This window comes from Tachysurus vachellii, chromosome 23 (assembly GCF_030014155.1).
Source record: "Tachysurus vachellii isolate PV-2020 chromosome 23, HZAU_Pvac_v1, whole genome shotgun sequence".
NCBI lineage: Eukaryota > Metazoa > Chordata > Actinopteri > Siluriformes > Bagridae > Tachysurus > Tachysurus vachellii.
In genome coordinates this window covers 7,717,282-7,727,904 of record NC_083482.1, presented here as the reverse complement: position 1 = coordinate 7,727,904, position 10,623 = coordinate 7,717,282, and the positions used below count along the sequence as shown (strand labels likewise).

General features: G+C 39.1%; 1 protein-coding gene across 1 annotated transcript in view; it reads right to left on the bottom strand.

Annotated features, from left to right (window-relative positions):
* The window catches only part of aldh1a2 (aldehyde dehydrogenase 1 family, member A2), a 25,670-nt gene extending 18,850 nt beyond the window's left edge, over positions 1-6,820 (bottom strand). Inside the window, exon 1 of the mRNA XM_060858874.1 lies at positions 6,615-6,820. Within this exon, the coding sequence (XP_060714857.1) occupies positions 6,615-6,731 (117 nt within the window). The 5' untranslated portion in view covers positions 6,732-6,820. The remainder of the gene's footprint in view (positions 1-6,614) is intronic.
* Positions 6,821-10,623: the final 3,803 nt, after the last annotated feature.

The window sequence follows — 10,623 nt, the reverse complement described above, 5'->3', positions numbered from 1 at the left end:
AGACTTCCCTGAGCTCAGGGGGCGCTCCCACTTTTGTCTCGTCCTATTGAGAGAGTTGATTAAGGGCGACAGGGCTGCACAGTAAATCAACACTCGAGGTTTCGCTAAACTGCACTTTTGCTTCGGCAAAAAAGAAAAGCCTTAGAGCACAAGTGCAAAGGTGCAAAATTTCAGATCGATCAACGTTTTACTTTTCTTTGCAGTGCTCCCAGAGACGTCAGAGAGGCGACACGGGAGATCAAAACACTATTCTCAGGGATGAATAGTGAAGACATTATTGGTAGTCTAAGATCTGCAACTTTTGTGTTTAGGCAGCAGAGCAATGAGAGAATAGTAAGAAAAAGAACATCTGAAATAGTTTAGATAAAATAATTCATTGCAAGACAGTTTTCTCATCATTTAGTATGCATGGCCAGATGTAAAAAAAACGGGGACACTGTTGTGTTGGGCTGTGTTGTGTTGTGTCACCATCTAACAAGTTAGCTTGGTCTGATGGGAAAAGTGGACAGTGAGGACACACTGGGTCTGCGTGCACGTGTTACGGACCAGCTGCAAGCATTTAGAAAGCTCTGTGCTTTTCTCTTAAGTCTGCCAATCTCTGGCTTCTGACAGTCCTTGTTTGCAGTACTAACACTGTGATGAGATGCACCTATTATAAACAGATTTTGGGAGTGGGAGTTACGGCACGCGATGCAACATTCTGCTTCTACTTAACGCTGGGGTTCTGATCGAGCGTATTACTTCACACAGGAAGAGGGAGTTCCTCTGGACCCTGGAGCCGGTGAGGAAGGAGAAAGTCGAGACCCCGGTGGCCACAGTAACACTGATCCGCTCGCACTCTCTCGAGCTTCGAGTGGACCGCGGGGGTAGAGGATGCCAAAGCTCACGCTGCAGGCCAGTGCAACATCTGTTTGGCCCCCAGCACCTTCTCATAGCTCACACAGATGAGGAATATTTAAGGAATTCATATCTGGGGTGTTTTTTCAGAAGGAGACAAGTAAAAAAAATTATTTTTAAAAAAAAATATATAATTTATATATGTGGTTATGCACAACAGGCCAAAATTCCAGAGGCAGTTGGATCCTAACAGGGCACCTGCAGCTGTGGGCTCAGTCCACACAGGAAGTTTCATATCCTTTCCAATCAAGCAGCTTTCTCAGTCTGCTGTGTTACTGGACATATTTCAAGACACTGATAATTGTTAGGACTACAGGCAAAGGAGCGGCATGAAAAATTAAAACATACGTTTTCACAAAGTTTGCACTTCATTTTTCTTTCTCCGTCTCACACAGGCTCACATTCTCTCACTCGTCTTCTGTCACCCTCACTTTCAACCCCTCTCTGTGGTGTGACGTGCAGCTTCATTTCATCAGCAAGTCTCTAAGCTGTCCTTAGCTTCATTTCTACAGAAGGAACTTTTTAGGAACTCTGGAGCTTTAGGCACATTTCCACCTGAGAAACTGAAGCTGAAAAAATTCAAAGATTGAAAGATTCACGAGTAAACGACCCTCGTAAACATTCTAAAACCTACATTTTTTCTATTATTTATATCATGACAAAGCGAAACATTTCCAAAACAAAGTGTCCAAAACAAAGTTTTGTTGACATCAAATTTGCAAAACAAAACAAAAAAAATATGATAAAGACAACATGATTCACTGCATTTTGTCAGAGCTGAAATGAAGCCGTATTTATCTACAATACTTCATTCATTTCATTCATTTAGAAGAGCTCCTCCTATGTGGATATGCAGCTTCTGTTACAAAACTCCAGTATCTGTAGAAATTATTTTATAGCTTTAGCTTGTGGTGTTTGTGCAAAGCACTTATGTAGGCAGACAAATGCCATATGGAAGAGACAAATAAATAATGTCTGTAATTCAATTCATCATTCCAGTGCAAAAATAATATGCCTGCCGATCGCCTTTTATGGATTAATTAGCTAGATTCTCTGAAGTTTGTGATTTTTGTAAAATTAAGCATGGACAGAGGAAGGTAAACAGCATGATGAAACAAGGACAAATAGATCTGTTCAAGGCATGTTTATGCAGAGAGAGAGTGAGAAATAATGAAAAGGCCAAAGACAATAAAAGGGAGAAGTAAGAAAGAGGAGATTAAGCAAGAGGAAGAGATGAGAGGGGAACCCAAGAGACCGATAGGGAGAGTCCTCACTGCGCTGCTTATAATAAATCAACGGCCTCTGCGTGTACCCTCTACCTTGGGCGGTGTTTGATGTGGATCTCAGGGAGAGATGGTGCGTTTTGAAGTGAAAAACTCCAGAAGTGGGGGGCAGGCTCTTGCGAGCCAGGGCCACTGACCCTCGCAGTCAGACATGGCCATATATTACAGCCTGCTGGACAGCACCCAGAGCAGGGGAGCCCCAAACACCCCCAGCTGCTCTAGCTCACCCACTGACGGATTGATGGAGCCTACCTCATTCACACAAGCTGTCCCCCAGATTAGTTTACAAAAGCTCTCACTCCTGCCGGACACTTAAACCCTTAACTGCTGACACGGAGGGCAAGAAATTCAAGCGTGAATGCAGGAAGGCTGCAGCATTTTATAAGCGTCTAATGCAGAGTGAAAAAAAAACGTCAGCGATGAGAAACAACCGAACGCTTCAAGCAATCAAGATGTATAGCGCAGTTTAGAGAACAGCCAGAAACTGAACCCTCTGCAAAGCCACAGTGAGCCCTGCTTTACCCAGACTAACTATATTACTACTATATAACTGATACGTTTAATATTAACCAACATCTCACAAAAATTCATCCACACGAGTGCTTTACAAACACTTGAATGTTTGCTACAGTAACAAAAATGTGAGCTACAGTGTTACACCATGGAAAACATTAACTGAGAGGACGCCAAAGTGAAATATTAACAAGTTGAATTATTCTGGGGGGATATAAAAGTATACACAAGTGTGAACTTACTTCAGATTTAAGTCAAAGGCGATACTGCCGTTTGTCCTATTTACACACATAATATTACAGGGTTGTTTTGTTGTTTGTTTGTCGACCAAAGTGCAAAAATATTTTTATTGTTTTCCCACCAATTTAATTATTACAGTCTTTCTTGCATATTATAATGAAAGATAGAAGAAAACATGTGGAGGTGCATCTAACAGTATGGTATTTTCCATGCAGTCACACACTGCGTTACAGATAAAAGGCATGTTGGTGGTGTTTATTTTTGTTAATTTTTGTCATGAAATGTGCTAATATGAGAGAGAGAGAGAGAGAGAGAGAGAGAGAGAGAGAGAGAGAGAGAGAGAGAGAGAGAGAGAAATAAAGAGTTTGGAGATTGTGAACTTTGAAATCACTAACATTAAAAAAAACCTTTATGATATTGGCCCAATTGTACTTCCCTGTTGTCTAATAAACATGTTTATATGGGAAAATATGATCTAATAAGAACATAGATATTAGATATTAATGAAGATTTGAGAATAATTGGTTGGATTGATCATTTTTTATTTAGTACTGTATTCTACAATTATATGTATTTTTAAACAGAGAAGTAATATTGAAATTACCTCATTTAAATATTCTAATGGTGAGTTTATGAGAATGGTGAGTGCATCATCATCATCATCATCATCATCATCATCATCATCATCATCATCATCATCATGGGAGGTCAAATTAGCACAGAGATTCTTCCCAGTCTCTTTCCCATAGATAAGTCCCAGGGCCTCAATCAATTACCCTAAGTACACAGACTTGTATACCTCTCCTTTCGTCTCTTTCCCGCCTTCCCCGCCATCTGAAAGGCGCTAAACAGAGAAAACATCAATAATTTCCCTTCAGTGGGGGCTAATTTATGGCTTCCTCTGTGCTGCTATCAGACCAGTGGGCCAGAGCGCAGACAGAGAACACCTTCATCAGAGCCGCTCTCCCGCGCTCCATCTGAACATCTCGCTCTCTTTGTCTTTGTTTGTATCTCAGAGGGAGCTCACACACACACACACACACACACACACACACACACACACACACACACACACAGAAATGCGGAGACTCCCAAATACAGGAGGGAATATAAGCTTGAATTTCAACACTACATGTCTGTGGTATGTAAGGTTCAATCTAAACAGGCAATCAGTCCAGAAGGAAGATAAAAAAAAAATCTTTCTATCTAATCTCCCATCCACACGCACAGTAGTGCCAGGACAGGGAGTGAAAACACCGTCAGGTAATAAACACTAGTGTGTGTCCCTGTCTCACCTTTTCTCAAGATTACATGCTGAGTTCAGGGCACACATTCAAGTGGGATGTTAAAAATCTGAAGCATCTTTCCTGAAGTCATTTTGGGAGGGAAACTGTCATGGGAGCTGATCTGGCTGTTAGGAGCTGTTAGGAGCTGTTGTAAAATAAAATACACAGCCAAAAATATTTTCAACCTAACATACTGTATGTACCCATGATGTTGAGCGGAGTCCACCATCTTCTTTTGCAGAACATTAAATATGTTACTACATACTTGGGAAAAATGATTAAACTGGGATTTTAAGAGTAAAAACTGCTTGTTGCAGGTATTCAACATATATTTTTCTATAAATTACAGGATCTAGAGGATGCAATATTTCATTAAATTTCATTTAAGGTATATAATTTTTCAGAGAGCTGGAAAAGTACAACAGTACCTGATATCTGTTTTGTGGAATGTGAACACTGTCTCCAGAACCCAGGTTTTAAAAAAACTTTCTTTACAATTAGACATTGAATAAAGTTGTTTTCCACCCAAACTAACACATTTCATGCATGCGATGTGTGTTTACACAATGTGGAAGACTACACAAGCGTCAAAGGAAGCTTCACATACTGGTAGTGCTGATAGGGATGTGATTTAGTGGATCTGGCGGAGTTACTACAGCTGGCTAAGAATACAGTGGCAAGACCAGGAGAAGAGGGTGTTGCAATACATTTAAAATGCTCTAGAAATCATGTTAGGTTTCAATAGTGGTCAGGTACTAGGTTTTCTTAAGATAAGATGATCAGTAACAGAGATTTTGAATTATGTGACATAACAACATAAATAAAATGAAAAGGTTAAAAAATTAGGATAAATGTTTCACCAAGTTTTTGTAATTGTTTTTAAACAATTAAACGATACCCTTTTTAGTCGCCTCTTAAATCCAGTCCTGAGATCTGAATGCAGACGGATAAAGATAAACTTAGATAATATTCTGGTGAGAATTGTTTTGTGCTACAAACACAGTATTTCTTTTGTGACTTAATCAGAGATAAACTATGTGAAAAGAAACAGTAACAGGCTGTAAGAGGTGCCCATGTAAGTAGAAGTCATAAATCAGAAGCTCTACTCCTTTACGAACGACACACAGTGGATAATTCAAATTCCTAAGGGTTCGTCCACCAAGTCATGCTCTTACCCAAGCTTACACTCCCTTTCCTGAGAATACACTCAGATTACACGCAAGGAGTTGTAAGTGTGTACATGTGGAAATAAATATATTTGGAAGAATGCAGATATTCCATGAAGCCCTGACTCTTTATCTATCACAACCAGTGGACTTTGTTCCTACTGTACTGTGTCCCATTACCTACCTGCCAGCACTATCACAGTAATAAAGTTATTCACCTTAAATCAACAGCCACATCAAACACTTTCCTCCTGAGTGTTTAAATAGTATGATGTTTTATTACTTCATAATAAGAATGTATTTTCTATGGCTGGACAAAAAGAGATGTCCATTTCGCATACCGCATTGAGCAACAGAGCTGTTTTTACACTGTCCTGAGAAATCAGCTCATCAGCCACCATAAAACTTGCTATTGCTATTAAAGTCTGCTGGTGAGCTCAGTTGTTGTTGAAACTGCAGGCTGTACATCCACTGCTTTATAAGATCTACATGAAGCACATTGCCTGCGAGCGCTCTCATAATGCAATAACATTTCCACATACTCTTTTAGCTTCCTATACAGGATAGGAAAATGTTTTTTTTAGCTCTACTTTAAAAATCTACTCTAGCTTGGGAAGCCTTTGAGTTGTACGCTTGGAGAAAGTAGATAAGAGTGTTATCTCCTCCAATGTTCAACCAAGGTGGAGAACTTACACAAGGTGTTTTTGTGGACATTGAGAAATGATTAAATCTATTAAAAAGATAAGTGGCACCAAAAATGGACCCGTTATGTTTTAGTGTGCACGCCTCCACCATGCAAAAGAGGTAGAATAAGACAAATTATTTTAAAGGTACTTCTGATAGGAAGCTTTGGAGAGTGGCAGTGCAAGTCTCCAATGCGCAAACGGACACGCGCGCGCTCGCGCAATCGTAATATGACAAATGACTAGAATAAAACCCAAGCGCACAGTAAACATTAAACATAAAGTACTTAATCTTGTGAATAAATGCAGTCGGGTTGCCTGGTTTACACTGGTGTACAATGTGTGCGTACTAAATGGATTAGTAAAGTTATAAGGAGGAAAGGAGCTTGCAGAAATTTTGACCGGTTTGCTTCAAAATGTAAGTTAACAACCTTCAGGGAATGAACGTGATGTGCGTGTCATCTAATCCATAAACCAAAGCCGCGCGCTAAAAACTTTTTCAAAGTCAAAGATCCTAAAAGCTGTGTTTGGAGCGGTCTTACCCACCTTGGTGTACTTGATCTCCGGGTTTGGCACGGGTGAGGGCATGAGCTGCAGGGATGCCATGAGCGCCGCGGGGTCCGCCTTCAACCCGCCGGGGAGCTGCACTGCGCTGGAGGTCATGCTGTGGCCCGCGCGCTCAATCCCAACACGGACTTTCCGGAGAATTTAGGACTTTGGACTCCTTCCTGTGTTTATAAGCAGGTGTCGGCATTGGGTCCATTTTTTATTGGGCCGCGAATCCAGGGGCCGTCCTCCTGATATCATTAAAATCCAACATTTACATAAACCTACTCTGTCTCTCTGGCAGATACCACCCACTTTCAGTGATGGGCGAGTCGCGAAAGTATCGGATCTTCTTGGCTGACTCTTGAAGCAAGTCGAGCAAATCGGAAAGTCATTTGCCTAGTGCACAGTTTAATAACAAATTCAGATTATTAGTCATTAAACTACATGATCAATAGGCTACGTATTTAAATTTTCGCTTGAACCTTATTGTTTAGGAGAAAAGTAAAAAGTAAACCGAGTCAGTGAAGTGAATTGAATCAGTTCATCATTTTTATTCCAGGAGCAGACTAAAGAGTAGCAGATCAGCACGTCAGCATAACCAGAGTAGTTTATGGGCTTTAAGTGGTTTTGTACGTTAACTGTAAATTCTAAATATATTTATGCTCCTATGTTCTATAAATTAAGTTATACTTTCAGGATTGTTGGTGTTTTTTTGGTGCTTTTTAATATGGTGAAACGTGGATTATTAGTGTTTGAATCGATGTATAAATTTGTTTAAAAGTTTTAAATCTAAAACAAACTAAATACCATCCTATTTACATTAACAATTAAGCACTGGTTAAATTCCTGGAGAAAAACTGTAAAAAAAAAAATAAAAAAAAAAAGTCCTGTTGGCCATAATCAGGCTGTGCGTATTTACGCGCAGATTAGTCTTTAATGTGCTACTAACATCAGATCATTACTATTATCTAGATCCTAATATACACATTATATAACGAACAGAACTTTTTAACTCTTTAAGCTGATTCTTGGAAGTAACAATAAAGAAAACATAATACATCATATTTCAGAGGAGCTGCATAACAAACAGTGAGGTTAGCTACTACATTTGTAATCTGTTGTAGGCTAATTGTTACAGTGTTTAGCCTAATTAACTGGTACACTGTTCATTTACGTCCAGCTGGACTTGTACAAACACTTTGTGTGTTAGTTAAACACTGGGGAGTTTTGTTGAGGTTGTGAAGTTGGTTGCCATGTCTGTTCCCTTTCAGTTCCTCTATCACACATGAACGTGAAAAACTTCCAAAGTCCGTTTGCCTCACAACTCAGAAACACTTAATCATACGCAAGCACAAGCACACACGCAGAGAGAGATCCAGAGAGAGAAAGAGTGATAAGCCATCAGGATGTTGTTCATCTCTCCACATCAAGCGATCACACCTTCCTCTTGCTCCTCTGTCCTGAGCTGAATGGTCGCCTCCCGCTGCGCCAAACGCCTTCTTCTGCACTTCAGCGCAGCCAATACACACTACAAGCACATCTAAAATCTGCCTTTAACACCCACAAGATCTAAAATATACCTTTTAACACCCACAACATTCAGGCCGTGGGGATTAAACCACAAACACATTCACACCTCCAACAGCAGCAACTTCGGCATGCACACCAAACATGTGCGCATCAGCCAGGAAGACGTCCTAGATGTAGTAAATAAATAAAAACAAATAATCGACTTCACACTTTCTCTCAAGACTTAAACAGTTGGTGCAATAAGAAAGCAATATAATCTGCGCAATAAACTTTTTTGAGCTGATGTAGAGGAGGAGACGCGCAATTTGTGTCATAAATATTACCTGACACATTTATAATGCTTTCATTCCCATTCGTTAAAAAAACAAACAAACAAACAAAAAAAACGTTTATGTCGATGATTTGGGAATAAAAATCATACATGAGTAAATACTTGCAATGAATTTACCTTCGCAAATGACTCAACTTTAGATTACACTCATTCTCATCTATTAGGTACAAGAACAAATATTATTACAGGAAATGATTTCAATCCCTTTTCCCAATTTATGGAAAATCATTTTACGATTCCATCTGCATCAATTGTAATATAATATAATATAATATAATATAATATAATATAATATAATATAATATAATATAATATAATTCGGGATTTTAATATATAATATAAAAACAAAATTAATTTAACAATAGCATAAAATAATATAAACTAGCCAAAAATAGTCAGTTCTCGAAGTTGATGTGTTAGAACCAGGAAAAATATACAAGTGTAAGAATCTGAGTGACTCTGACAAGGGCCAAATTGTGATGATTAGACAACTGGGTCAGAGCTTCTACAAAACAGCAGATCTTATGGGGTCTTCCCAAAATGCAGTCATTAGTACCTACCAAAAGTGTTCTAAGGAAAGACATCCAGAAAACCATTGACAGTGTCCTGGGTGCCCAAGGCCATCTAATGTGTGTAGGGAGTGAAGCTCTGATCTCACAGAAGAGCTAGTGGAGCACTAATTGTTAAAGTTAATGCAAGCTATGACAGAAAGATGTAGGGACAACAGTGCATCCTAGTTTGCTCCATATGGGGCTGCATAAGCACAGACAGAGTGCCAGAGGTCAGGGTGCCCATGTAGACCCCTGTATCATGAAGTGATGAAAGAAGGTGGCCTGGTCTGATAAATCACATTTTTTTTACATCATGAGGCCAATTGTGTGTGTGCATTGCTTAGATGTGGAGGAAAAGGCACCAACATGCACTATCAGAAAAAGGTAAGCTGGCAGAGGCACTGTGATGCTCTGGGTAATGCTCTGCTGGATAATCTTGGGTCCTGGCATTCACGTAGATGTTAATTTGACACATATCATCTAACTAAACCCTGTTGCAGACCAAGTAAATCCCCTCATGGCAACAGTATTTCCTACTGACATTGCCCTCTTTCACCAGGATGATGCTGCCAGCCACACTACAAATAATGTTCAAAAACGGTTTGAGGAACAAAAAGTTCAAGGTGTAGACTTGGCCTCCAATTTCCCCAGATCTCATTTCAAATGAGCATCTGTTGTATGTATTGTACAAAATACTCCATGTAGGACTTCAAGGATCTGCTTCTATCATCAGTGGTTATCATATATGGCTTTAGATAACTAAATATTTAGATCACTTTAGATCTTAGACGATGACTTTAGATAACTAAGTGAATAAATACTCTTAAAAACTCTATGTCTTAATTTGTACTCAGCCCACTGGGTGCTTTGTATCCATCGACACACACACAGCCCCAGCGAGACGACAGTGTGTATCTGCATCACATCAAAGACAACACTTTAGAAAAAAGTGACAGTGAGCAGTGATTAATGATCTGAGCCTCACTCATCTCTCCATGGACTGTTTGTCTCTGCCCTTTTCTCCCCTGGGTTACGAGATTGTTTATTTTCCAGCCAAAATGGTTTACAAATTATACCAAGTTACTACAAATCAGCACCAACGTAAATGTAATTAAATCAAATTATATTTTAACTGAACTATATCTTCCAAAGCATTTTTTGGCCAGAATGAGAAATCACAGCTTGTATACTTGTGTTTCGTGAACAAGGAGCGCCCTCTGCTGGACAAAGACACGAGTGACTAAATAACTCCTGCTTCAGTAAAAAAACTCCATATTCAGTAAAGGAATTGGGTTTTGAGCAGAAAATAGATTTAGATTTCTAAACCTTGAACCAAATCACTTTGAACGGAATCAGTCGGTAAAACAAGTGCCCTTACATTATGAGGAGAGAAGTTTGTTAAATCAGCAGTTGTATATTCAGAGGAAAGACTTATGAAGGCATTGTTTCACATGATAAATTGAATATTAGTATATTAGAATATTAGTAATAATTATAACACTTTATATTAGATAGCAGAAAGTATAGCTTTCTTTTGATATTGTTTATATGTTTATAAAAATAAATAAATCATATAAAATCAATAAAAACATCA